This window comes from Vipera ursinii, assembly GCF_947247035.1.
Source record: "Vipera ursinii genome assembly, chromosome: 4".
In the NCBI taxonomy this organism is placed as follows: domain Eukaryota; kingdom Metazoa; phylum Chordata; class Lepidosauria; order Squamata; family Viperidae; genus Vipera; species Vipera ursinii.
In genome coordinates, this window is record NC_139514.1 from 32,103,180 (window position 1) to 32,129,768 (window position 26,589).

At 36.0% G+C, this 26,589-nt stretch overlaps 1 protein-coding gene across 3 annotated transcripts in view; it reads right to left on the reverse strand.

The window, feature by feature from the left end:
* Positions 1–26,589, reverse strand: part of SENP7 (SUMO specific peptidase 7) — a 40,884-nt gene that overhangs the window by 14,101 nt on the left and 194 nt on the right. For 2 of the 3 annotated variants that reach the window (XM_083362862.1, XM_083362861.1), the window contains exons 2-15: positions 21,394–21,440; positions 20,446–20,553; positions 18,164–18,243; positions 14,215–14,412; positions 12,876–13,073; positions 9,054–9,157; positions 7,742–7,908; positions 6,839–7,154; positions 6,374–6,540; positions 5,823–5,960; positions 3,419–3,452; positions 2,645–2,824; positions 1,623–1,876; positions 999–1,132 (exon numbers count right to left, since the gene is read on the reverse strand). In XM_083362862.1, the coding sequence (XP_083218988.1) occupies positions 999–1,132; positions 1,623–1,876; positions 2,645–2,824; positions 3,419–3,452; positions 5,823–5,960; positions 6,374–6,540; positions 6,839–7,154; positions 7,742–7,908; positions 9,054–9,157; positions 12,876–13,073; positions 14,215–14,412; positions 18,164–18,243; positions 20,446–20,553; positions 21,394–21,432 (2,117 nt within the window). In that variant the 5' untranslated portion in view covers positions 21,433–21,440. The remainder of the gene's footprint in view (positions 1–998; positions 1,133–1,622; positions 1,877–2,644; positions 2,825–3,418; positions 3,453–5,822; positions 5,961–6,373; positions 6,541–6,838; positions 7,155–7,741; positions 7,909–9,053; positions 9,158–12,875; positions 13,074–14,214; positions 14,413–18,163; positions 18,244–20,445; positions 20,554–21,393; positions 21,441–26,589) is intronic. The other variant, XM_083362863.1, reaches the window with a different exon arrangement.

Here is a 26,589-nt window from a genome sequence, read left to right on the forward strand (position 1 = left end):
TTGTTTCCAGCTGGTGTTAAGATTTTTCCATTAAATGTGATATCATATTTCAGAAAGGTGTATAACTACATTAAGATATACAGACAATTATTTAAGATTGTCTCTAAATTTCTAATCCTGGCCCAGTTCTGCTGTCTAATAAGACATCTAGATAACCAAGTTATTGCCTATAAAATACATTGCATGCACATCTGGACGGCCTATGTTAGTAGAACTGAACTCAGCTGTTCTCCTTCCCCTGATTGAGGAAAACTTTTCAGAAGATAATTTAAAGCTCAATGAATTAGAACATACTGTAATGCCTAAGATCTGGGAAGCAGAATGGATGGCTTTTATTCATATAAGAACTGCTCACATCCCTTCCTCGGGTTGTAGAAAGCTTATCTGATACTGAATTGCCTGATGAGGCACTTCCACTTTGAGGAAGGAGAGGCAGTAAATGATACAAGCTAAGTAAAGAATATTTGAAATTGTTGCTCATGGCTTATCCCAATGCCATATTGCACTATTCTGGAAGATCATTTGATCCTGAGAAGCAATTTCAGGGAAAGGGCTGCAGTGGATGGAGAACTGATAAATCCTGATTTTGCAAGAATAACTTCATTTTTTATTCTTGGGATATAAGCCTCCATTTGGCTGGAATATTATTGAGAATAAAACGTTAAACAACAGAAGCAAAATGATGCAATTGTGAAGGATGTTAGCCAGAACATAAGTGCCACATGAATGTAGTACGTTCCTATAGGGAAACAAATACCTACTAAGATCAACGGAGCAAAATTTATTTCTGCTGTGACTTTTTTGAACAAGGAAGCTTTACGGGTTTGAAAGGTAGACACCCAAGAATGAAATTACACATTTTAAACTATAATTTTTATTTTTACATGTTATGTTATATTCAATTATCAATCTAGTACACAAAAAGTAAAGTTGTTAATAAATAGAGGCCTGTGTCATTAGTTGGATGTTTTACTATTACATAAAACTGTCATACATACTTCTTCGTAGGTCCAGTCTCCTGCAACTCCTTCCATCCATTTCCTTTCCCAGAACAAATAGAAAAGGAGTGTTGTCCACTATGTTGTTTCTGCAGCAAGGTATAATTGGGCTTGATGAGATCTGATTTGCATTCCTGGCAAAGAGAAAGTTCTATATTAGAGCAGATTAAGTGTACGATGGGACGGCAGTACCCAAACATTTAAATTGGCTGCAAAAAAATAGCACATAGTATTGCTTTCAGAATTAAAAGCCATTTCATATTCCTCACCAAACCTATCATCTGGACTTAGATCCTGACAGATCATTTAAACCTTTTGTTATAGATTTTCCTCCCATCAGGGATATCTCAATTTAAATATTTCAAGTAGTAGGAAATAACTTAAAATAAGTTCTAACAAGAAAAGATATTTTTATTCTGCAGCTATGATTCCATGTTGGAATTATATAAATACTGTAGCAAAATTATGAAAGTATTGTAGCAATAACAAAATGCTATAATGTTCTACATTAGTTTAGGTACCCCTAAACTTATGAGCTTCAGGGAAAAATATAATTGTTTTGCTTTAACTTTTACAGAAAAATTCAAATTCTACAAATTATTTGTTACAGAACAATATATTTACCTCAAGGGATTGCTGTGCTGAAACTGAAGTTCTGTTGCTTTCTAAGTACTTCTGAAATGTTTCATAGCAATAATGCATGAAAGAATTTTCTTCACATGAGATTTCTTCAATGGCTTGCTGCCAAGGTAAAAAGTCGGTAAGATCTGCGGAATGAATCTTTGTGCTTATTTCTGCAATTATCCTGTTCAGCATTACCTGCTCCTTTTCTGTGAGCATCTGAGATAACTGAATAAAAATAAATTTGCTTCCTTTAACTGTAAGAAATAATGAAAGAAAGCCTATTAGGACCACAAAATTAGCACCATCACCAACTAATTCTAACTTTAAAAAACTGAATTAACAATTTAGATTACAATGTTAAAAATGTACTGAAATAGTAAATCAAAAATATGAAAATCACAACAGCACCAGTTGGTGAAAAATATCATTTTAAAAAGCTGAATAAATAAGAACTACTAGTTGAGGGCAGGAAAGAGTATTTGCAGCCACATTTTTGCTTCCCAGAAACCCACAAGGTGGATTCAGTGATTATGTCTGAATTTAGTTAAGATAAATGACAACACAGGTTACATTTGTTTTATAACTTCCCTATATTTTCTTGAATTTCTGGTTTACAAGTTTTACATACCATGAAGTTAAAATATTTACATCTTCCAGAGCTACATGAAAGCCAAAAATTCAAGACTACAAATGTATGTTAAATGTTAATCAGCGGTATTCAGGATTGATCAGAAGTGGCTCTCATGACAGAATAGTATCCAGAAGAATCAGGAATGGAACTATTTTAATTAATTAAATTTAATGCATTCAATTAGACACTGCCCAACTTCAAAGTGATTCTGGGCAATCAGAACAGAAAAGGCAATGCAATAATTATAAAAGAAATAATAAATAAAAATCAAAACCTGACAATGAGCCTGGCTAATCACACCCATACTCTCAAACAACTGCACTCCTTAAAATTTCCAACCTATATTTATTTTATTAATCACATTTATATTGCAACCCGGATCTACACATACCTTGCTTATTTAATATAATTCTTCCTAGTTGATTTTCAACTTGTTCCATATAATCTAATGACAGCCAAAGGAAAATGATAGCACTATTCCCAAAATCTGATGAATCTTTATTTGTCCACAGTCCAAATCTTTTTAAGTGCATAGAATCTATTGAGAGTACAATTTTCTTGTTCACTGCGACTGTAGAGAAAATAATTTAATGCATATCAATGAAATAGCAGATCTGCTCTGGACCTATGGAAAAATATGCAGTGGTAATCTTTCTGCCAATAGCAGTCTCAAAACAATGTTCTCTAAAAAGGGACAGAGGCAGGCTTTAGATTTGACAAGATACATAGGGCTTTTGGGTCTCTGAAAGATCTATTTATGCTCATTATTTATGCTTAGCTCACTTTTTTGACAATCAACTTTATAACTGTTTTAAAATGAAAACACTACTGGCAAAATAATAATTCTTCTGCTTCTTATTTGGTCAACAGAAGTCAGAAGGTTTTTAGAAATGCCAGGTTATTCATTACTTTAGTACTATAATATTTAGAACTATTCTGATAATAGCGATTAGAACCATGATTTCAGTGAAAAGGTATATATATATATATTACATTTTTAGAACTGATCAAATAGCTCTTTTTATTGTATAGGAAAGTAATAATACCAAAAGAAAGAAATTAATTGGGTACTAATTAAGTTATGAAATCAAATTTGAGTAAGGTTCTTGTAAGGCTTAGTCAATCACTTGCTTAGGAAATACAAGAAAGCAATATAGAATCTTACCTTCAAATGGGATTGTAAAGTAACTGATGGTAAACTTCAAATAAAAAAGCAGAAATAGAAAATTAAACTTTCTTAGTAGAAGGAATTAGAAATATAGTCTTTGATTAGAATTTGATCACAATATTTCAAACAATAGATCACAATATTTCAAACAATATTTTAACTATCTAATGTGTTTCCAGAATGTCCTGTGGCAGTTTTAAAATTTTAAAATCCTAAAATACACCTAAGCAATTTATGACAACTTGTATTTTTTGTTTAAATTCATGTCAGTCGTAAGGCTTCCCCTCAACTATAAAATTTAATAAAATTACTTTCAAGTAAAAAGCCGATTTTCCTTTCATAAAGTTCCAAAGAGACATTCAAATAAAAAGAGCATACTAGTAGGAACTAAATGGAGGATTTAGAAAAATCTGGTGAAAATTGTTGAATTACACTTGATTGTAACAGCTATAATGAGGAACAAATTGAAACATTTATTCAAACTGATAGTAATATTATATATAATAGAAAGTTTTAATAGAATATAATATCAAGTTTTTAAATAGTAGCAGTTTTCAAATTATTCACATATTACTTTTTAAAATGTTACTACTTCTTTGAAGACTATATCTAAAGTTTATTTTCCACCTTTTCTAGTTTTCTAGAACAAGAAGAAAGATGGATTTTTTTTGTTTGAAAGTGCGTATCTATTCTCAGTTAATCAAAGAATACATTAGGAGGATGGGATTTCTGAAGGAAATCCAGTACCAAACTAACAATTGATAACATTATTTTATGTTCACCAATTCTTCCAAGTTATTTCTTTTATTTTAACAATTCCTTGAATATTCAGCTGTATAACAAATGCATATAACCGTGATGGCGAACCTATAGCACGCGTGCCACAGGTGGCAGACAGAGCTGTCCCTGTGGGCATGCGTGCCATTGCCCCGGAGCGAGGTGGGGCCAGGCTGCTCCCCTCCGCCTCTCCATGTGTCCTGGCACTCTCACTCTCTTTCTCTCTGCACTAAGAGGGAGCAGCTGTAAGAGTTGGACGGATCCAGGCTGGATGGTGAAGGCAGCTGCCAGCATGAGTCCAGGTAAGCCTCCAGAACAATTTTTGTGGCACCTCAGTGGTCTGATCCAGGCTCTGGAGGCCTCCGCTGCCCGGATCGGCTGTGGGGGGGGCGCGAAATCCCCCACTGGCTACGCGGATCACCCTGCCGTTGCCGCTCCCACCCACCCACCACGTGGATTGTGCTACTGCGGCCACTTGGAAAAGGCCCCACCTGCCACCTGGATCTAGGGCTGCAGAGCAATTTCGCACACCCCACATGGCCAATCCAGGCATCAAAGGCCTTTTTCAGGACTCCGGAGCTCGCATCCATGGTCACAGGGCAATTTTGCGGCACCTCAGTGGCCAGATCCAAGCTCCAGAGGCTTGGAAAATGCTTTTGCCGCCCAGATCAGCCATGGGGGGGAGGCGCAAAATCACTCTGCCTCCCTAGATCTGGGTGGCAGAAGCATTTTCCAAACCTCCGGAGCTTGCATCTACAGCTGCAGAGTGATTTTGCACCCCCCCACACGGCCCCCTCTGGGCGGCAGAAGCATTTTCCAGGCCTCGGAAGCCCGGATCGGGCCGCTAGCATACCACAAAATTGCCCCGTGGCCAGAGGCCTGGAAAATGCTTCTGCCACCCAGATCTAGGGCTCCATAGCGATTTCACACACACACACACACAAGGCCGATTGGATCGGCCAATCCAATCAGGCTCCTAGATCTGGGCAGCAGAAGCATTTTCCAGGCCTCCGGAGCTCACATCCATGGCTGCAGGGCGATTTTGCGGCACCTCAGCAGCCCAATCTGAGCTCCGGAGGCTTGGAAAAGGCCTCTGCCACCTGGATCGGCTGTGGGGGGGAGGGCGCTGTGGATGCAAGCTCCAGAGCTTGGAAAAGGCAGCGTGATCTGCGTGGCGGGTGGGGTGGGGCGGCAGTAGCGCGATCCATGTGGCGGGTAGGAACAGCGGAGACAGCGAGACCTGCATGGTGGGGAACAGCGGGGGAACGGCAGCAGCGCGATCCGCGTGGCAGGTGGGGGGGAAAGGCAGCAGCAGCAGGGGGAAAAACCTGACCCACTTGTTTCACAGCCGCTTTCCGCCGAGCTGCATTGCAGCAGTATTGGGCACAATACGGAAAATGGCAAACAGCTGCATCATGCTGAAACCGGCCATTTGCCGCCTGCTGCCCAATGCCGCTGCCATGAGGCTGTGGAACAAACCAGGCAGCGGTAAGAAACCGGTATACTGGTTCCTTATCTCCGCCCCGCTTGTTCTGCAGCCTCATGGCAGCCGCATTTTATTCAATTTTTAAAGCAGATTTCTGCAAAGGAAGATGCCTGGCTTCAATTAGTAACATAAACTTACTCTAGCACATCCTGCTGCTGCTCCTTTATATTTTCCAAAATATAGCCTTTCAAACTTTATATCTAAGGCAAGGGGCACGTGTTCATTGATGATGCTGTGATCTGCAGAGGAATGAAGAACAAGTGGATCAGCTGATACCTATGAAAAAAAAATATGCAGAAATTAATTGACCAGTCTAACAAACCATTCAGCTAGCTATTTTAAAATAGCTTCTCCAAATTCTAAATTCCTATTATGATTTCAGAATTTTTATTAGCAACCATAAAGAGAAGCAAAAGATAATGTATTTTACTCATGTACTGAATACCTCACATACAAGAATCACATGAAGAAGCCAGTTATATAATCACTAAGCATTTAGTACCTTTCTGAGTCTCTCTCTCTCTCAAATCCATACATATTAAAAGCAGACAGTGTAAATGTGATTATAATTAATAGGCTTCTTTGATATCTACATGATTGATGAGAGAATAAATATATAAGGTTATTACTTCTGCATAGTGCTAAGGTGTGAATTCTAACATATAATTAATAGAGCAAACATTTATTACTTGTTTTGTTTTGCTTTTAGTCTCAGACTGTGACGGATCTTCTGATAAATGTAGAACATTTTTCTGTTCTTTATCATTATTCTCCATTTCATGGCCTTTCTCAGTCTGGAAATATGTCTCAGGATCCTGTAGCTCAGAAATATCCTCTTCATCACTAGAAAGGACAACTGAAATAAAATAAAAGCAAAATAAATATGATGTAAAGCCTGAATGTTCCTATAAATCAGCAGCCCCCAACCTTTTGGGCACAAGGGACCAGTTCCATGGAGAGAGGCTTTTCCATGGATTGGAGGGGGCATGGTTACATATGCTGCCTGCATCCCGTGGATGGGGCTTTGCTTGCCTGCCTAGTGCCAGTCCATAGACCAGGGGTTGGGGACCCTGCTGATGAAATTAGTATAGCTTATTTGTGTAAACTCATTTGTGTCTACCTTACCCAATTTTTAAAAAGTTATAAACACTTACTTGGCTCTGATGACTCAGCAGCCCCCTTATTCATTTCAGATTTATTCAATAGATTTTTCAGCGGGGAAGTTGTATTCACTTCTTCCTTCACAGAAGAGCTGACTACAGACAAAACTGATTTATCCTCATCGTTTGAATTATTTTTACTTGGACAGCATCCAGTAATGCCTAGATTAGTGGTATTTAATGTTTCATTAAAATCTGATTCCAAAGGCTGATGAATATTTTCTTCCTGTAGATTGTGCATAAGATTCTGGTGGTTCTCACTTGAATCTTGGTCACCAGGTGATTGAACTGATTCTGTCTTGTGTTCTTTCTGTAACAATATTAAGAAATGAACGTTCTTTCAAGCCTTAGAAAGCATTTCATCCTGACTCCAAATGCATTTGCTTTTGGAGCGTCTGTAGATCGCTGTTATGTTCTCTCTCATACTTAACAAAAAGTGCTTGCTACTCTGAATCATATGAGTATTGTCAAAATCAGATGATTAACTTAGCAGCCTGTGTCATCTCCTTCCACAGATGAACAGTTAAGAATGATATACTACCAGAAGGTACAAAGACTTATAAAGACTCATAAAGAATTGGCAACATGAGTTTATAAATATAAATGTATGCCCTGCCCCAGACCCAGTTTTACTGGCCTCAAATCTTTCATTCTCTTCATATCCATTATGAACCATGAGAATTTCCACCAAGATGATGCAGATCTTGAAAAACCTTTCCATCCCTCTTTTTATGAATTCATGTACAGGTACAAATATATATGTCATGGTTCCGACTAATGAAACACTTCAAAGAACCTTCAGCATTGTTTATTCTAAAAAGTCTGTAATAATGAGAACAAAGCATCGGCACGGCATGTTTGGATGCCATGTATATGTATGTATATATATACACTTACCAGTAATGATTTTTTGGGAGAAGCTTCATTCCAGTGGATACGTAAACCACTTCTTCTTTTTCTGCTTTCATTATTCTGGCAGCTTGACTTCCTCAAAGAAGGAGAAAGATTTTTGAAGTCCTCTTGCTTTTTCTCTGCCTTGTGTCCACCTTTATTGATGCTGCAGTCTTTATTTAAAATAATGAAATATTGAAGAGACAAATGGAAATACATTTTTATTCATACTTCCGTTCAAGCCCATTTAATTCCAGAAACAACCACTCTATTCTATTCCTCCACTTTGTACATGCTACTCATGTACATGCAAAGAGAAACCGAAAGCTTATGTGGCAATAGAAGGAAACCACTGGATGTTTTGGCAAAACTACAATCCTCAACTGCTAGGCTGATGGTATATGAAGTCTAAAATATCTAGTTTGCCAGTCTCTACACTAATGGTTGGAAGAATATATGAAAGATAACATTTAAAAATCTTACTAAACAAACTGAAACAGCTAGTTTTGATAGTTCTAGATGCACAGTCGCTACAACAGTAAAAAATTTCATTCCAAATACAACACACTTCAAATATTCTTCTTTGTGACCAATTTTTAGATACCTCTAAGAAGGTTGCAAAATATTTATCAATAACGTACTGAAGCTATCGGATGCCTCTACCTACTAATAATTTCAAGCCTGTCCTATACTCACTGTGTGTGTGTGTGTTTTATTTGCTTATTTGATGTATTTTTAATTACTATTTAATTATCATTTCTTCAATTATTAGAAAATGAAGAAAATATCAATTCTGTTTCATTCTAAACTATATTAAAATGAAAGAAGTCTTGATGTCTGACATTATGATCTTTGTGAGTATTACGTTCTATAGCAGGGGTGTCAAACAGCCGGCTCACGGGCCAGTTGTGTCATGCCAAACCTGCGCCCACCCCATTGCCAGCAATGGAGAAAAAATTGTGATATGTCGCGACATGTCACATGATCTTTTGAGTCTACCCATTCTATAGCATTTGGTGCAGCATGATTTTCAAATAATTGCTTCAAAAACTTTCATATACAACTATAATGCAAGTTGTGCACATATCTGTGAGATGTGATATGCCATGTAAATGAACAGAATGACTTTGTGGATGAAATTATCAATGAAACTAACATTGATTTCTACTTTATGATAAAACAATATGTATAAAACATACTTCAATAATACAAAAACACAATGATTGTGCTGACTTTAGATCAGAGATAACTCTATCCTGGCCAACTTGTATGTTTTATCTAAATATTACAAGGGGTTAAACATATATTATTCACAAACCTTCTAGCAATACATCACATTTTCTTAAAGTCTGCAAAGCACTACTAAGTTCTGTATCTTTAGATTGCTTCTTTTCATGTGATCTTTTTGAATAACTTTCATATCTGGGAAGAAACAGAATTATTAATTAACAAAACAAAAATCAAGTAAACAACACCCCCCAAAGTGTAGATCAACTCCTGAATTTGGCTCAATCCCTACTGATAGTCAGATTTTATTTGCAACAATATTTAGATTGCCATTGCTTTCTTTGGGATGACTTTTACTTTCTAATCTTGTCTACAGACCAAACAAATAACAACAACAACAACTTATTCAAATACTTAATCCTGCTCACTTCTGAGCTAGATTGCCATATATATTCCTCAAAACGGATCTCAATAAAACTGCCAATAATAATAATTCAATGAAGAATATTTGTAGTTCTTGGTTGAAATAAGGGGTTCTTGGTGCTCTCTGAGCTTGTTTTCTTGCAAACGTTTCATTACCCTAACTAGGTAACATCATCAGTGCTAGTATGGAGTGCTGCTTGCTGTCAGTTTATATTCTGGGTGGGTGGGGATGGTTTTAGGAATTCTTTGATTTGGCTGTTTACTAATGGCTCTTTGGCAGTTTCTTGATTGGGGTATTGCTTACTTGACTGTTGGTCTGAAGTTGACCTTGGAGTTCATCTATGCTGATCTGAGTGCTGACTACTGGTAGAGAGGTGCTAGTCTTTTCCCCTTTGGGGCTGTTGATTTGTCTCTTTTGCATAGTCTATATATGTTGTTAATGTCTATGTGTCTATTGATGGCTGATTTGTCAGAGTGCCAGGTTTCTAGAAATTCCCTGGCATTTTTGGATTTGGCCAGGTCTAAGATTGTCACATTTTCCCAATTGAAACTATGGTTAAATCTGTCTATATGTTGTGAAATTAAAGAATGTTGATCATGCCTTTTGACTGCCAGTTGGTGTTCATGGATGTGTTCTGCCAGTCTTCTGCCTGTTTGTCCTACATAGTGGTTGTTCAGTTCTTATATTGTATGTTGTAGAATAGATGACTCCTGTTTTTTTCTTCTGGGGTTGCTGGATTTTTGGTTTGCTTAGGATGTTTTGAAGGGCTTTAGTTGGCTTGTGTGCTATGCTAATTCCATGTGGTTTTAGTAGAATAATAATTCAATATACAGGAGAAACAACCCTCTTTGGTAAACCTTATAGCTCTATTGGCTTTAGATGATCAGAGCACTGAATACTGTGTTTATCTTTTATGGCCTATTGTTTTTAAAAAATCTTCCCTAATGCTCACAGTATTTGGAAATAAACTTTAGATCAATATCAGTGCTGACTAAATGATAGGTAGTGGGGATAGCATGTTTGTAGGCTTGCCAGAGTAGCAGGAAATGCAGGATTCAGTAAATCATCCTGTCATGCCCACTTTAAGGGATTTTCTGAGATAAAAGTTTTCTGTGTTCAAATGAAAAAGCTTGGAGCCTAGTAGAGATTTATGAACAGAATCCAAAGTTGAATTTCCATTTCTAAATTGTCCCAAACCCATAGGATTATAGACTCTTATAATTACAAGATTATCTAACTTGATTCTATCAATCAAAAATCTGATTTAAAAACATACAAGCTTTCTTTGTCTCACTACTGATATAAAAATCCACAAATCAAACTCTCACTGAAATGGTAAACCAGTATCTCAGTTGTTCAAGACTACAAATAGTTCATGGGATTGAAGGCCGCTCAGCCTCAGCTCAACTCAGCTCAACAATAATGAGAATGGTGATTATGATGATGTTGATGCCACCAAACCCTTCATTCAGAAAACTAGAAGTGAAACAATGAATTTGTTGAGGAACAATTTATTTTATGTTACTACTGAAACTTGGAATACTGGTCCATTTCCTGGGACTAACAACCTGAAGAAAACCTATCATCATCATCATCATCTCTAAATGAAAAAAGCTCCAAAACAAAACATATCAGATTGCACCTTTATTTATTTCCATGTCATGCTACTACTGTAAGCTACTTTATATGGGATTACTTTTGTAAAATATTCAGAGGTTTTAAGCTATAAAAAATGTAATTGCTTGGGTATGCTGGAACATATTGCTTATTCTATGCAACACAAAGCTAGGCCTAAAGGTAAAGGTAAAGGTTCCCCCGCACATGCGTGCTAGTCGTTTCCAACTCTAGGGGCCGGTACTCATCTCCGTTTCAAAGCCGAAGAGCCAGCGCTTGTCCGAGGACGTCTCCGTGGTCATGTGGCCGGCATGACTAGACGCCAAAGGCGCACGGAACGCTGTTACCTTCCCACCATAGTGGTCCCTATTTTTCTACTTGCATTTTTACGTGCTTTCGAACTGCTAGGTTGGCAGAAGCTGGGACGAGTAACAGGTGCTCACTCTGCTATGCGGCACTCAGGATTCGACCTGCCAAACTGCCGATCTTCTGATTGACAAGCCCAGCGTCCTAACCCACTGAGCCACCGCATCCCTAAGCTAGGCCTACAAACTAATTAAATAATAAAATGCAATATTACATTTTTATAAATAATTTCCTTTTTATTTGCATCATAGTACTTTTAAGGAAGTGAGTAACATAACTCAGAAGAACTTTCTTATAACGAGTGAATAAAGATAAAAGTTATTACAATAATTCTGTAGAAACAAAATAACATTAGAGAAAGGAATAGCCTTAAATAAACTTATTAAAATTGACTCTTAACTAATTTGATATTGTTGTTTTATTAAATAAATTGTCAGACCTACATGAGACATTGAAGTATGAAAACTGGTTGAAATTGAATATGCTTGTTTACATTCAAAATAAAAAAATCCTAATCTCAAGAAAAATAAGACATTTTTAAATTAGTGGTACAATTAAAAATTAAAAATTAAAATTAAAAAGGCGTTCCGTGCGCCTTTGGCGTCTAGTCATGCCAGCCACATGACCACGGAGACGTCCTCGGACAAACACTGGCTCTTCGGCTATGAAACGGAGATGAGCACCAGCCCCTAGAGTCGGAAACGACTAGCAGGCATGTGCGGGGGAACCTTTACCTTTTTTTACTTACAATTAAAAATAATTCCATTTAACTGAAATCCTAGAATAATTATAATGATATAGATAATAGTTTAAAACTATTTTGAAAACACCTCAACAATTGCAATCCATCAGTATTTACAACCCTCAATAAAATATACGGTATCTTGTATAAGATAAATAATACAATATCTCTTCTTAAAAGACAAAGACAGAAAAAATGACAATTATACAGAAAAAAAATGAAAATTCAAATTCTATGGTTTGAATATATTAAGATAAGCTACTTGTTATCTTTTGAATTCAGGCCTTAATTTTTTGAACGAAGTATGAAGATTTCCACTGTATTTCAATGTTAAACATGCATCTATTAAGAAAATTATGTTTGTCAACAATGGAAGTCCTCCCAGTAGAATATATTATAATGGAACTTTCAGTCTATATACATTTTAATCTTTTCCAATGATTATGTCATCCATAGTGCAAATGCTCCAGTGAATGCCTTAAAATCAAACCAAAAAACTGAAAAAAAGAGTTCAATGAGCATATAGACGGTCTTCATAAGCACTTATGAAGAAAGGATGCAATATAACCAAAATAAACTTTCTACTTATATAAATTAATAACTAAAGCATGCATGAACTTGTTCCAACTGAATTCACTTTGGGATAATTTGTGTTTTATTGTTTTACTGCAACCTCAAATATATATTCCCATATGCATTAGTTTGAAACTCTATTTTTAGTGATAAAGAGGAACACAATCATTGAAACATTGTTTTGAATGACATACCTTTTAGATAAAATACAGCTCTGCTGAGAACTTATTGTCTGACATGATTTTAGGCTGGAAATAGATAAGGAGGTTTGCTCATCTGATTGCAGCTTGTTAGCATCAGATAATTTATCATCAGTTAAAAGCTGCTTTTGCATGTAATTTCTTCCTGTTTTTGTCGTCAGAATATTCGTCAAGATAACTTTAGGTTGCCTGCTATACATATAATAATTAATAATTTTCAATGCATCAAAATGATGAATTATTATAGTATAACTGTCTAAATAATCTCAAATTTTCATTCATCATAGCTCCCCCCAAAATGTTCAAAAATGAATGGAAAGAGATAACAGAAAGTGAGTGAAGTATTCCAAAAGAAACATTCAGATATGATCAGTTAAAAAATGCTACTGATGGTTTCATTGACTTTGGTACTTTAGCTGTTGACACTGGTATTAATGTCATAAAAGAAAAATCATTATGCATTACAATGCAGTAAATAAAATGAGAAAATCCATTTTGAACAGAGAAAAATATTCATCACAATCAAACAATCAAAAGGATGTAAAAAAAGTCAATTAAAAATCCTAATTACATTTCCATCAGTTTAGTAAGCTATTGACTGGTGTTTTGGGTTACAAGAAATATTTGCAGCAATACACACACACACACACACACACTTATTTCTTTCTGAACTCTGTATATAGGATTATCTATAGAAACTATTCCTAAACAAGAATATATTTTCAATTTGACTGTTTAGTTTGGAATCATATATTATGGTGAAATTACCATGGGAAGAAAATGGAAGGAAAGGTTTGGCATATTAAAGGGATCTGCTGCACAATGCCAATGAGCACTAAGACATCTGATGATCCCCAAAAAGGCATTTGCAGACATTCTGCATTTTCAATGTTTTAAAAAAGGAATCTTCTGCTGGGATGCTAAAGTTCTATGCAACATCAAGGGATCTACAAAGGAAGAAGCATGCTGCTATTCTTAATGTCTTCTTTGGAAGTAGAATTGAAGAACTCGTTTAATGAACACTCAAGGAAAAGGTTAAAAGAAAAACAGCTTGGGGGGGGGAGAGGGAAAAGAAACTGAATTTTCTTCCAGATGTTAAACTTAAATTAATTCTTCCCAGACATGAACTGTCACAAGAGATGTATCTTTACAAATTTCCTATCAGATGAAACAATTCTAAATGGAAATTACATGGATGCCTCAGGAAGCTTTAGTGAAGATATTAAAAGTGAACAAAAATGTACTATGGATTGATTATTCATGAAGCACAATTGTATACAATTATTTTAATAACATGTTGTGTTATGTCTAAGACAGACTTAATAAGACATACCTTTCTGATAAAAAAAGGGATTGGTGAAGAGGATTTAATATGTGCCATATCTCTAGAGTGTCAACAGATGATGAGGTTTGTTGATTTGACTGCAACTTGATAGCATGAGATAAATTAGCATCAGTTACAAACTGCGTCTTTATATATTTTCTTCCTAATTCCGTCTTCAGGACATTCGTCAAGATAACTTTGGGTTGCCTGCCATACATATAATAATAATGATAGCAAATAAGGAAGTCTAATTAGGATACATAAATTCAACCAAGTGTCCTGTCATAATCCAAATGATTTCAGCTAAGGTTATTTATTCTACTCTACAGAGGGAAATTGTTTCTACATTTTCCTCTCTGACACAGCTTTATTTGCTGTACATTTGCTTGGCCCCTGTAGTCTTCTTTGTCTTCGGATCAGTAATGACTGAAATCTTTATCAAAAGTTGCATTAGAAACATATTTTGTAATAGTATGCAGGTCGTTGTCATTGTGCCTAAATGGCAGAATTGAATGTCTTGTTTGAAAGATTCTGAAATTACTGTAGGAATATCCATGATCTAACTTTACAAGTTGTCAGTACAGAAATGGACACAGAATAACAATGAAAATTCAATACCTAAAACTGGAAAGAGAAGGAACTATCCAAAATCTGAATCAGAATTTCCACTTAATTACAGATGTATCTTCTTGGCAGTTTTGACATTAGCTTAGTCTTCTCTCTTGATTTTTTTTCAATTAAATTCAGAAATTCAGTTGGTGAATTAAGACTGTTTAGTAATACTGAACTGGCATACATTCAGCAACTTATAACTGTAATCCAGAGATAAATTTCAAACTCTAGAAATTATGAATTTTACACATAAATGAAACCTAAGTCTATAACCAGACAAATCTATGCTCATAGTGATCATAGCATATTAACAAGTCCTAGAGATTTTAGTTATAGGATATGCTTCCAGCAAAAACCAATCAGCAAATGGAGAACCCTTAGATTACATGTGATAAAATCAAATTTTTCTTTATATATTCTACACATTTGGGCGAAAGCAAAGCAGCTGGGCATAAAAAGCAAAGCACTCTTAAGAGTACTTTTTTGAAATGGATATGCAATCCTGGAAAAAGATTCATCAACATTAATCATTTAGAAAGACGCTTTGTCCATTACAGGTTTTTTCAAAGTATTGACACTGTACTAGGGCATACAATTATTTATATTATTAAAAATAAAGAGCTGCTAGTCCCAAGTATTTTCTAGTTTGTCACTCTCTGTGAAGTCCATTTTTCCAGAATTGAAGAACTGCATCGTGGGGAAAAAATGAAGAAAGCAGATTCCCAAGGGCCTTGATTACTATTAGGGCTCTACAAAAATTCTGAAAGTAGCATTGAATGTTCTCAGCTATGGATATAGATGGGTGTAGCTTCCAAAGCAGTTTTGTGCACCTTGCAAAAAGTTTCTGCTTTAAGAATTTGAAAAAGTATTTTCATATATGCTCCTGCACATTGCAAGTTACCTCTTTTGATTGCTTTGTGTAATTCCATTAAAACCAGCTATATAATATTTTCTTTGTCAGCAGAGACATAATTCAACCAAGAATGAAATGCTAATACTAGCCTTATTTTCAACAATAACTGAAAGTATAAAATAAAAATATCATTGTGCAAAGCTGAACAGTAGTCTAATGAAAGGGTGGATAACTTGAATCACATGGCCACATATGTCCCTCAAAGCCTAGAATGCAGTTCCCAGGTTCCTCTAAAAGTTAACTGAAATGTGACAGAAGATAATACCTGCAACTGAAAAGTTGCTGATTGAGATAAATTGGAGATTTAGAACAAAGTCTACTGGTATGCTAACTGGACATTTCATTTTCACGAGATTCAGATGAAACAGTAGAATTGATGAACTCCCTGTTCATGATAATGGACTGGATGATGTTTAACAAATCAAAGTTGACATTAGCTGAGGCAGAGATGCTGCTAATGGTTCATTTATTTGTCCAGGTGAGTGTTCTGGATGGAACGTCTACTCCTCCTCTCAAGGATCAGTTTCACAAGTCACTGATTCTGAAACCATTCTTGTCTTCAAATACAAAAGTGAATTCTGTACCCTAGTTATAGTAGTCCATGCCCTATAACTTCTTTTAGATTTTTGCAAAATGCTGTATCAAGAGTATTGCCTGAAACTGGGTGATAAGAACACCTATCAGTTTGTTATGATCTTCATTGGCTCCAAACCACATTTGGTCCCAGTTCAAAGTGCTGGTTTTAACCTATAAAACTCTTCATGGCTTGGAACCACCATATATGAAAAAAAATGCTTCTTCTCATGTTGTGACTCACACTGTACATAACCTTTCAAGGATCTGCTCCACATGTTCCCTCTTATTGAGACTACCTAAGAGTGGGCTTTTTCAATCATAGTGCCCCAATGTTGGAATTCTCTCCCCAATGATGTGTACCTGGCATGTCTTTTAATATTATTTAGTACCAGCAAAATATGTTTTATTCTCTTAGGACTTTCAAATATATGTTAATCCTACTATGGTTTTAATTTTTTATTGTTATTTTTGTAGTACATGGTATTAGTAATCCTCGCAAGAATAAATTGCTCACTTTTTTCAAGGATGAAAGAAGGAAAAAAGATTCCTTCCCTCCTTTGTGGTGCATCTCTCTTTCCCTCTCACTTTCTCTCATTTACAGCTGGATGCTTCCAGTTTAAAGCCGTATTTTGCAACTCTGTCAACTTTAAAATATGTGGATTTTAACTCCCAGAATTCCCCAGCCAGCATTTTGGGAGTTCTGGGAATTGAACTCCATTTCAAAGAAGCCAATGTTCAGAAATAATGTATTGTTTACAAAGGGCGTAGTTCACTTACTCTTTTAGATATTAGATCAGAAATAAGGAACCAGTACTTGCTAAAAGGACAAAGCAAGTTAAAAAGTTTTGGAGCTGCTTCAAAAGTTTCAGAAAGCATTGACAGGGGGGTCATAATCTATAACCATAAGGAAATTTCTTAAAGTTGGTACAGGCTGTCTGAAAATGTTGTAAAACGGATATCCATCTCCAAACTGCCAAGTACTAAACACATATGATTTTACTTTTAATATACTGTTTTGTTTATTCCTGATTTCAGTATTTGTTTTGGTATTTGTGTACCTCACTTTAGTAGAGATAAAAGCAAAATGCTTTATTTATTTATGAAATTGGTTTGCCACCTAGCTCACCACAAGGTTAGTCTTCATGGTAATACAAATTTGGTAGAAAGTGAGTAAACAAATAGAACAGTTGTCTAAATAGACATGTAAACAACTGATTTAAGTCGCAATCTGATACATAGTTTAATCCAATAAAACTATAGTTTTACAGTAGTATATTTCAATATTAATCTGCTCTGCGGAAAATTATTTTTTCAGAAGGTGCATACATCACCTCAGGCACTGTTTACCCTGCTTTTCTTTTCTTTTTTTAATGTGAAAGAAAACAGAGATCAGTCAAGCCCATTTTTGTCAGTGACAAATACTTTTTATAATAGATCTAGTACATTACAAACAAGGCATCAATACTTCACAAGTCTTATCCACTGCAAGTAATGTACATCCTGAGAATCTTAGGTTTTAAAATACACCCCCAAAACTGATTGTGACTTATCTTCAAATCGGCTTATGCGCAAGTATATATGGTAATACTTTTTTAAAGTATCTCTACGTACTTGTGAATAAACTCATCCAAAAGGTAGCTGGCTCATCTCATAGACTAAACTGACTCATGGATAAGCTAACTGTGAAAATTAAAACACTTGAAAATTTCAAGGTCTGGCTTGGCTTATCAGAGGTAGCACATTTTTCATAGTATTTTCATTAAAAATTTGAGGATCAGATTATCTGAAGATGGTCTTATCCACGAGAATATACAGTAATAGATTATGGCATGGATTTATGAAAAATCATCAGCTCACCCCAATACTGATCCTTCATCACCCATGTTTTTCCTCTTCCAGTTTGACTGAATCCTTTTATTCTTTGATCCTGTTGCCCACTGAAATATTTAAAATATTTAAGGAAAACTGAGCACAAGATATATTTTGAAAAATCACCAAACATATAACAAATTGATATACAATTTTTTTTGTCTAATAAACACACTGTTGAATAAGATTTTGATTGTAGAACTATAATTTCTAATAGATTAGTTTCCAATGGATGGAACTAATCAAGGTATGGAAGAGAAACTTCCTAACAGTGAGGACAATTAACCAGTGGAACAGCTTGCTGTCAGAAGTTGTGTGTGCTTCATCACTGGAAGTTTTTAAGAAGAGACTGGACAGTCACTTGTTTGAAATGGTACAGGGTCTCCTGCTTGAGCTGGGGGTTGGACTAGAAGACCTCCAAAGTCCCTTCCAAGTCTATTGATTGATTGATTGATTGATTGATTGATTGATTGGATTGATTGACTGACTATAACATCTGGAGAGCTGAATTGGATATTTTCATTCCCACATCAAATCAGGAAGTTTGAATTAGTAGAATCACATTGAAATGCAAAGTAAATATCAATCAACAAGCAAACAAGTTCAGCGGGAGCTTTTTTTTTTTGCATAACAATATTCAGTTTTAATCAAAAATTCCTCCAATAATTCAAAACTTGCTCTAAGTGAATCTACTTAACCTCCATTTGAGCTGACAGAATTTTGCTTGCAATTAAAGACATCTAATTATCAAAAATAAAACTGGCAAATTACTAATTTAGTAATTAGTAATTTTATTACTTTTTATTGTTCATCTGTATACCTTCCTTCCTCTGTACACCGCCCCGAGTCCCTCGGGAGAAGGGCGGTTTATAAAAACTAATAAATAAATAAATAAATAAATAAATAAATAATTCTCAGGGACTATTAGTGGAGATAGACAAAGTTGTCAAATTCAGATTAAGTATAGCCATTCCTCTTCTATCAGAGTGTTTAAGGTATCACAGTCAAGCAAAACCAAAACAGATGCATCTGTCACTCTCAGCAGAATTTCCTCCAAATCCATCTTAATATAATGAGGTGATGTTCAGACCTAATGAAAAGCTATTCACAACAAAAGTGAAATGCATACGGGCATGATCGAAGTAGGTTGGTGAGCAGGGGAGCATGGAGAAGCATTGATGTAGCCAGATATTTAGTGCATTTCACCGATAGGTTGTACCCTATATCAGTTAAGAGGAGAGGAAAGGCTAGCATTTTATTTAATCTTTCCAGGAATGGTACACCGTTCAATGGAATAGGACTTCTGTTTTGCCTGCACTGGGATTCACGATTTTCTTAACTTTCTTGGTATCAGTTGAATGGACAGATAGTGAGCTTAATAAGTACAGGCAGTCCTTGCATAATGACAGTAGTTGGAACTGGAATTTATATCACTAAGTGATGCAGTTATAAAATGTGACATCACTCATACTACCACGCTGCTTAGCAACAGCAATTCTGACAGTTTCCAGTTATGGGACCAGGTGGTCCATTAAGTAAGCACCTCACATAACCATGCCTTCCAGTTTCTTGCCGGCTTCCCCTTTGACTCTGCTCATAAGAAGCTGGCAGAGAAGGTCACAAATTGCAACATGTGACCATGAGACATTGGAATGGTGGAAAATCCAAGGTCCATTGTTGAAAGTGTGGATTGGGATCATGTGACCATGAAGGCACTGCGACGCCTGGAACTTCAAGGACTGGTATAAGTACAACTCATTCAGCCCTGTCAGAAATTAGTCTTTGAATGAGTAGTTGTTAACCAAGGACCACCTCTACACTGATCAGGCACAGCTGAAAATGCCAGACCAACTCAACCAGCTCATGTAGATGTTTAACAGCAGAGACACAAGACAGAATTTGTTCTATTACATTCCTAAAGAATAAAAGCTGAAGGACTGACCAACCTATTTCCTATGAATTTTCACACAGGCTATTATGGCAATTCTAAGAATTGAAGGGCATTTACTTAGGTGTGCTGTTCTAAAACTATGAAGTTAAGATCAGTTCTAGAATCATGAATTTAAGTTCCAGGTTTATCTGGAAATAAGCACCTCAAGATATTCTCTTGAATAACTGGTTTGTTCTTGAATATCAAATATTGCACTCATACAATTACACTTTTTAAGTGATTATCAAATATCTAATTTTAAAAGTATGGCTAATAGACTTATCCAAGAGTAGTTCTTAAATTCTCCAAAATATTGAAAAAGAAAAAGGCTATTATTTACCCCTTGAAATGAATGTTGCCATTGGTGAATTAATTCAAATCTTGACAATGGAGATTGAATATGGTCATCGTCTGGCTGTGTGTTTGATCTTTTCTTTGGTATTCGATACTGATAAAAAAAATGCATAGTTGCAGATAAACAAAAAAATATTTAACAGCGTAAGAATGTCTATGGAGATTCTTAGTCACCCAGGTCATGATTATCCCAAAGATGCTTTTTCAAGAGGTAACTGTACTTTCTTGTTTTTCTTTGAACACATTTTGCTTCTCATCCAAGAATCTTCTTCAGCTCTGACTGAATGGTGGGGAATGGAGGGATTTATATTCCTTGCAGACAGCTGGTCATTTGCATTTTTTTAGAGTCGTTGAGGCCACTTGGAGGTTGTCTGTGTCCTCAGGGTCATCTAATAGTGCAAATGGGTGTGGAGCCTGCTCCACAACACAGTCCTTTCAGCAGTTCCAAGAAGGCTCCACACCCATTTGCGCTACTCAGGATACCTTGAGGACACAGATAAACCTCCAAGTGGCCTCAATGACTCGCTAAAAGAATGCAAATGACCAGCTGTCTGCAAGGAATATAAATCCTTTTATTCCCCAACATTCAGTCAGAGCTGAAGAAGCTTCTTGGATGAGAAGCAAAACATCTTCAAAGAAAAACAAGAAAGTGCAGTTGCTCTTGAAAAAGCACCTTTGGGACAACAGCACAAGAAGAAAAAAGATTAAAGGACAAACTTGCTGCAAAGCATTATATATAAATATATCTTTTACAAAGTCAGTACACATTTCAGATTATTCATTATATACAGAATTTTAATTTGCCTTAAACAGTGACATTATGATTTTCCTTGCATTATAATGCACTAAATAATTCACTGATTGTTATTTATTTTATATGCATTTATTTTCCATCCTAAGCGATGTACCAAATTGCCACTCAATGAAAACTTACATTTTGTGGGTATGAAGATGATTTTCCAGATCCTTCCATAGTTGCAGCTGCATAAGACAGACAGAAAACAACACCTTAATATATCATGTCATAATTAGCATTTCCAAAAAGAGCTAATTAAGATTCACACAGTAATGCTAGGAGACATGATCTATTTCCCATATGTTAAAAGATGTATATCTCTTGTGAATAAGTAACCTACTCTAATGATTACTTTTTTTTCTAAAACAGTTTATAGCTCCATGGTAACTGCAGATCATAAGCTTGTCAAGATAATTATTTATTTATTTTATTTAACTTATATACCGCCCTATTCCCGTAGGACTCAGGGCGGTTTACAGGGCAATTAAAATCATACCATACAAAAGTTAAAAAATATAATGTTGAGATACTTAAAGTTGTGCTGATAAACAAATTTCTTCAATGATTCTCATTGTTTCTAGATTCAGTTCAGATCCACACTTGCCATAATACCAACCATCTAAATCTGCAACATTGTCCCTTGTAAGGCAAATGTGAATTATGCATGATATTTCTGATGCCATGACAAGCAAACACATTTTTATTCTTCTAAGGTGTTATATTATGTACATTTTAACATTAACTCTTATCCTTGCTATTTTTTTTTCTTCCATTCAATTGTGTCTGATTCTTCCAAACTGTCTGGATAAGCCCCTGCAGTTTTATTGGCAAGGTTTTCCAGACATAAGTTTGCCATTGCCTCTTCCTATGTCTGAAAGAAAGTGACTGGCTCAAACTCACCCAGCTGGCTCCATGCCCAGAGGAGACTAGAACTAAGGTTCTCCTGGTTTCTAGCCTGATATCTTATTCATCACACCATACTGGCTGTAATCTTGCCATAGATATTTTTTAATAAATCTTATTTCTTCTATTTTACTGGTTCAGACTTAATCTTTGTAAATCATGCATTTTACCTGCTCTTTAAAGTTTTTAAACTTGTGATTTCAAATTTGCTGCTGATAACATTTGTTTTATAAATGTTTGTTTTATAAATGTTTAAAGTTTGAAACTAAAACAAAATGACATACAAATTCTACAAGTATGGTCATCCAAATGGATTTTCAGAAAGACAACCAAATGAGTGATGCTGGTGTTACTCAATGACCATGACTTTTTATGCCAAGAAGTGACATGCACTGCTTTACAGTTTTTAATCACATATAAATTGAACATTAATTAATAGTAGGTAGGATTTGTCGGTAGTATCAAGATCATGAGAAGTGACAGTATGGCTTTATACCACACTAGTGATGCCACACTTAGAATACTATATGTAGTTCTGATTACTATACAAAGAAGATGTCAAGATCCTGGAAAGTTTGCAGAGAACAGCAACAAAGATGATAAAGGGTCTGGAGGCTAGGAATGTCTAGCCTATCAAAGAGAAAGTGTGATGGTTCTGTCAGATAACGATTCCGATGAGGAGAATGAGCAAGGTCAGGGATCATCAGAAAGGGGTGATATGGGGCATCAGGTGGTTTTGGAGCTCAGTCGTTGAAAGAGAGGCATTCTTGGGAACATTGGGAAGTGGGGTGACTGGACAAGCAGACACCCATGCAAGCAGGAGATGGAGATACATGACTGCCACCAGTCAGCTTGGAAAAGTGATCTCTGAGAAGACCAGCCGATGAGGCAAAACAGCAATGGGTCAACTCTGATGAGAAACAGTTGCCGCCCCTGCCCAATCCATGGATGAGAGGAGTTGAACACTGAGAGGCACAGCAGAGCTCAGCAAGGCTATTCATGAGGAAGCAGCCTTACCCCTCCTAATGAGAAGCACCAGTTGGGTTGATTTAAGCAGGAAGAGGGAGTTAAGTGGTTGTCAGAGACAATCATTTGTTTTTCAGTGTGATGTCTTCAGCTTCTTAGCTTGCTCTTTTGCTTCATCTCAGTGCTTTGTTCCTGAACCACGGTTCATGCATTTAGTTTGAGGAAGACTTCATTGCCTTGACCTGGTATCTGGGACCTGTGTTTGAACAAGGACTTTCTTGGGGAGACCTGCACTTCGCTTCATTGTCCTTTAGAATCACTGAAGCCAAACCGTTGTCATCCTTTTTGGTTTGCTTGCTGTCAATTTGCCTTCCTTTGCTTCACGCTTGAGCCACGTTACTTTGTGTCCAGCCAGTCACCTCATTGTTGCCTCCATTAGTCAGACCCCACTGGTGAACTCATGTTGCCCTTGTTGGAAGATGTCTAGTCATTGAGGTTGCTACAAACAGTGGGAAATTGAGTTGGGGTTTGGGGGAATGCTTTACCATAGTTAGTTGTGAAATAAACAAAAAAAATCCTTCTCAAGTGCTACTTGTGTGAACTGGGACAGGACAGAAAGATTAGGAGAACAGGATATCTGTCTTCCAGTACTTGAGGGCCTGTCACAGAGAAAAGACGATTGACTTACTCTCCATAGCATCAGAGGGCAGGACAAGAAGTAATGGGTGGAAGCTTATTAAAGAAAGATCCAACCTAGAAGTAAGGAGAAATTTTCTGAGAGCAAGAATAATTAATCAGTGGAATATCTTGCCTCCTAGTGTTGTGGGTGCTCCATTAATGGAGGTTTTCAAAAATAGACTGGACAATCATTTGACAGGGATAGTATGAGGCTCTTGCCATGAGCAGAGCATTAGACTCTGATTCTATGTTCTATTGATGTATAATGATACTCTGTTTTAACCCAATATCCAGCATTGTTATTATTTTATAGGTACCTTTTTCTGCTTAAACAAAAGGCAAATAAAATTGTAGCTGTCTCTAAGTACAGATAAATCATTGCAGTTTTTTGATCAGCAGAACTAGTAACAATTTAAACAAATAAACTCTAGTAACTGTTCCCAAAGTCAGAAAGGCAAATAAAGAGAAGACATCTTCTTCATACATCTCTTTTCACTGCAAAAACATTTTCTAGAGGGAAGGAAGCCATTCAATTCATGCCTTAAACGTAGTAGATTTAATTAATATGCTATATTTGAACATGTGACAGATCAAAAGCTGAAATGGAATCCAATCTGAAAAAAAAAGAGTAATTAAGATCTCCTTTTACCTTTAACTTATACATGCATGTAATTTGTTTGAAGATTTGATTTAATAAACAAATTATGATCAATTAAAATGAATAATAAATTAAGCTCTGTACAACAAAAAGAGCAAGGGAGAACTAAGTACTTTTATTGTCCAAATGATTCTATGGTATCTAGATGTTAGGTCAAGCCTCACTACCTATAGATGCCACACTAATTTTTCTTTTAATATTTTTTAAATTAATGATTTATTTTAAAATGTTTAGAGAGCTATCTTGCATGGGATGGGGAAAGGGTTGAACATTTCAACTACTCACTCAGTGTCTTTATTTTATTCCTTATATAACTCAGGGTGTTTGTGTGTGTAAAAGAAAGTTGGTTTCCCTTTTTTCTATTGGTTTGCATAACAGAACCACGATGACAGTAAATAAACTTCTACAAATCATAATTTTAAATTGAATTAAGAAAGGACTCAGCCTGAATTACTGCTTTATTCACTGTCTGTGTGTTATGCTAAGCCTAATCAAACACAGTATAGTGTGCAAACCTGGTGTTTCAGGCTAGCAGTTGAAAAACAGGTTAAAGTAAGATGCAATTATAGTCTTCTTGTAGGAAGATAAAATACATATTATCAGGTATACCACTCCTGTCACATGGTTTAATTCTTAAGATCATATTTTATAACTGATGAATAACTGGAGCAAAACAGTTGCTTAAACAGTGTAAATAATGACAGATTAAGTGTAGCACATCAGAAGCCATAAGCCTGAGAAAGTCTTTCTAAATATATTTATTAAACTTATGGTCCCAAAATGAACTGATGACAGCCATTCATTCAGGTAGACAGGCTTATATCCTTCCCTAATTGTCAACAGAATGAATGGCGAGCATTCATTTACATATATGAGATTGCATAATAAACCTTTTCTTATGACATACTGTAATAAAAAGATTACTACTTGTAGTTTGGCAGAATTTTCGCAATACAGGTAGTCTTCAACTTACAACCTCCATTGAACCCAAAATTTATGTTGCTAAGTGAGACATTTGTTAAGTGAGTTTTGTCCCATTTTACTACCTTGCTTGCCAGTTGATAAGTGGATCACTGCAGTTGTTAGGTTGGTAACACGGTTGTTAATTGAATCTGATTTACCCATTGACTTTGCTTGTCAGAATGTCACAAAAGGTGATGGCATGATTCAGGATACTGTAACTGTCATAAATATGAATCAGTTGCTAAGCATCTGAATTTTGATCACATGACCATGAGGATTCTGCAATGATCATAATTGTGAAAAATAGTCAAGTCACTTTTTTCATTTCAGTAAATGAACTGCTGTAAGTTGAGGACTACCTGTATAACCCAATAACACTGAAGCATCACATGGAAAAATATTCTACAGAGTAGCATTGAAAGTCCATGCATAATCAAAGAGGAAACAAGTTAATATCCCTCATACTGACAAATAGTTTGGGGGAAAAAGCAAGTGACACACAAGATTAATATTGGTGAAAGATAATTACAATCCTTAAATATTGCTAAAGGAACACTGAACAAAGGATCATTTGCAATATACAACAAGCAGTAAAAATATATGCAATTGCTAGTTAACATAGTACAACTTGTACAGCACCACCAAACAATGTAGTCCCTGCATTTCATGGCCCTTCTGTCTTAACTTCAATATTTTTGTCTACCCTTTTATATAGTGCTAGATGGGGGGAATAATATCCACGCATCAAAAACACGACTAACTCACGCCAACTGTTGATATAATAAATATATTAAAAGGTTCTGCTTTCACTGCAGACAACTTACATGAAGTCCCTTATTAAACAAAAACCGAAACGAACAGTACGAGACTAACGGCAGCAGCATATACTTATAATGTAATAAAACCGTGCACTTGTAGTCCTCTGAATATAAAAAATGCACAAAAATCCGATCCGGAAGGAACAGAACGGGATTAATGTTCATAAAAACACGACAGTAACCTCACTGTTGTTACCATCATCTATCCAGCAAAAGACACTACTAGCCTGCCCACTTCGCCATTTAAGGGGCGTACCATACTGCCCTGCCAAAGGTTTTAAAACCCTCCGCAGAGCTTCCTCCAAGGCTTCCCCGCAGAATCTACTGCTCCTCCCGAAGGAAGGCCCT